Raw genomic sequence first — 2,318 nt, forward strand, 5'->3', positions numbered from 1 at the left:
AGAGAGGATCATTTGTTAGGTTACCTGGTAATAAACCTGCTTTCCCTTCCAAAGAATTTGAAATAAGATACTACATTTATAGGAAGACACAGATCCCAGGTAAGCCAAGGAATGTTACCTCACTGCCTTTGGCTAAGGCAAAACCACCTCCCAGCAGAAGCACAATGTTCCATGGCATTTTTTCGTGAACTACTTTCCAGTTCAGGAGAGGTGGAGGTGCTTGGAACTTCGACCTGCCACCTGAAATCCAAAAAGATTTTGTAAGCCATATTACATTCCCCAAAGAAAGGAGAACTTCTTGGTGGGACCTGACTTTAGTCTGAACATCAGGAAACCCTTCTGTCAGCAGACCTGGAATTACCTCCCAAAGCAAATGCTAAAAGCCTCACCAACAAAGGTTTTAAAACTTGACCTGCAAAACCACTTATGAATGATCTGCAGCTGCTTCCAAAAGCACAGTATGATGCAGGGAAGGGTGAGCAAAAAGTGTGGCAAGATATCTGCAGAACTGTGTGTGTTTCTGTTGTTTTCTCTCCTGAAGATTCCAGCCTCAGAAGCTTTTACACACGTGTATAGTAGAGGCAGGAACCTGCTGGGATAAGAGTTTCCTACTTGGTTAAATAATGAGAAGCAGAGAACTTTTATGGGATATGTGCCTTCCCTAAACTAAACAGAAGCTGTAGCTATGCAGGAAGAGCAGTTTGAAATCTTACTTAATATTTGAAATTTCCTTTGTAAACCTCAAACATGAAACTTCTCATGTACCTATTCTGGCAGTTGATTTTTGATGCTTCACTAAACTCACCTGTTTGTGCATTGTTGGAAAAGCCAGAAGGGATGATGAACAACAAAAGTGAAATAAAAATGGCAACTGTAGCATCAGTGACGTAGCTGCAACAGACCAGTCAGATATTTAATCAGCTATGTTTTCATTTTTATAAAATCCAGCATGCTTATTTTACTCAAATTGAGGAAGAAAAGTGGTAGTACCTTATATCATCTTTGTTGAAAAGTACAGTTGCCCAGCCTGGTATGAAACCAGGTTCTCTTGTAAACCAGAGCAGTACCAGGAGTATGAACAGGATCAAAACTACTATTTCTGCAAATTTCATTTTGCCCAACTTCCTGCTCTCTTCTTTGATGACGGCATAGGCCTCTTTTTCCTTAGCCTTGGCAGAGGGACTTGAACCACAACCAAAATTCTTCTTAAAACTAGAAGAAAATGGACAAGAAATATCAGAGACACTTGCCAGATAGCCTCAGTTAAGAATTCAAATTTTAGACTCAGTCATAATGTCTTTTAGATATATTAATATTGACATTAAATATATTATAATCCTAGCATTGGCAGTGACGGTGGGTACTAACTGCATTATTGCACCATGGCTTGCCAAGGTGATCAGAAGGAAGCTTCTGCCAAGGGCAGGGATCCCTTCCACTAGACCAGGACAAGCTCAGTGTGACTGACAAGGCTATATGACCACAAGGAAGTAAAGAGTTGCCAAGCTTTTTAAAATGACAGAAAATGAGAATTTTAAAGGAGGAATTTGAAGATGAAAATACCATTTCAGGTATTACAGCACTCTTGCTATGTAAAACAAGGGAGGTTGGGGATAATACTAACTTGATAGGCTAACTATTAAACAGGTAGGTAATGTAAGCTGGGTATTGGGGGTGATTAGCATTGGAAATAATAGCACAAGACTAATCCTCTAGGTCTGAAGCAACTCTTGTCACAAAGGCATTTCCTGCTTTGAAGCACAGCAATCTCTTGGGACACGACAACAATGCCACAGAACAGGTCATATGCTGTTGGAACTTCCTATTTGCATCTACAGAGTGTGTTTATCTGGGATTTGATCAGATTCCTCAGAGAAAAAGGTGCAGTATTTTAACAGACACTGAGTGTGCTGTTCTGCTTGTCTCTGTTCTTTGTGAGGAATTTGTCACTTGCTGTGTGACTTTCCCCATCAATAAAAGGATCACTTGTGCAATGAGTCCTTGATCAGGTCCATCAGCTGGACTGCAGAGGGTGAAGGGTACTCACTTAAAGCCCAAGTACAGTATCTGTAGCCAAAGCCATGCCAAAACCAGTAACAAAATCATGGTGGGGAAGGCAAAGGAGAACCAGGAGGCAAAGTTGATGACACCACCATTATCAGGATAGAGCCTGTAAAATACAGGTAGCTGTTAGCATCCAAAATTCCACATTCTCTTCTGTATTTACTTAATGAATTAGAACAGGGGAGGTACATTAAGGAAGAGAAGCTCACTTCCCAGCAAAGTTACCAAACTGATATTTTTTTCTCTGTGCTGCC

General features: G+C 40.6%; 1 protein-coding gene across 1 annotated transcript in view; it reads right to left on the minus strand.

The window, feature by feature from the left end:
- Positions 1 to 76: 76 nt before the first annotated feature.
- The window catches only part of LOC108505951 (solute carrier family 13 member 2-like), an 8,501-nt gene continuing 6,259 nt past the window's right edge, over positions 77 to 2,318 (minus strand). The window contains exons 6-9 of the mRNA XM_017832469.1: positions 2,048 to 2,170; positions 991 to 1,212; positions 806 to 891; positions 77 to 240 (exon numbers count right to left, since the gene is read on the minus strand). Of these exons, the coding sequence (XP_017687958.1) occupies positions 77 to 240; positions 806 to 891; positions 991 to 1,212; positions 2,048 to 2,170 (595 nt within the window). The remainder of the gene's footprint in view (positions 241 to 805; positions 892 to 990; positions 1,213 to 2,047; positions 2,171 to 2,318) is intronic.

Source organism: Lepidothrix coronata, unplaced genomic scaffold, assembly GCF_001604755.1.
Source record: "Lepidothrix coronata isolate B3197 unplaced genomic scaffold, Lepidothrix_coronata-1.0 Scaffold203, whole genome shotgun sequence".
Lineage (NCBI taxonomy): Eukaryota > Metazoa > Chordata > Aves > Passeriformes > Pipridae > Lepidothrix > Lepidothrix coronata.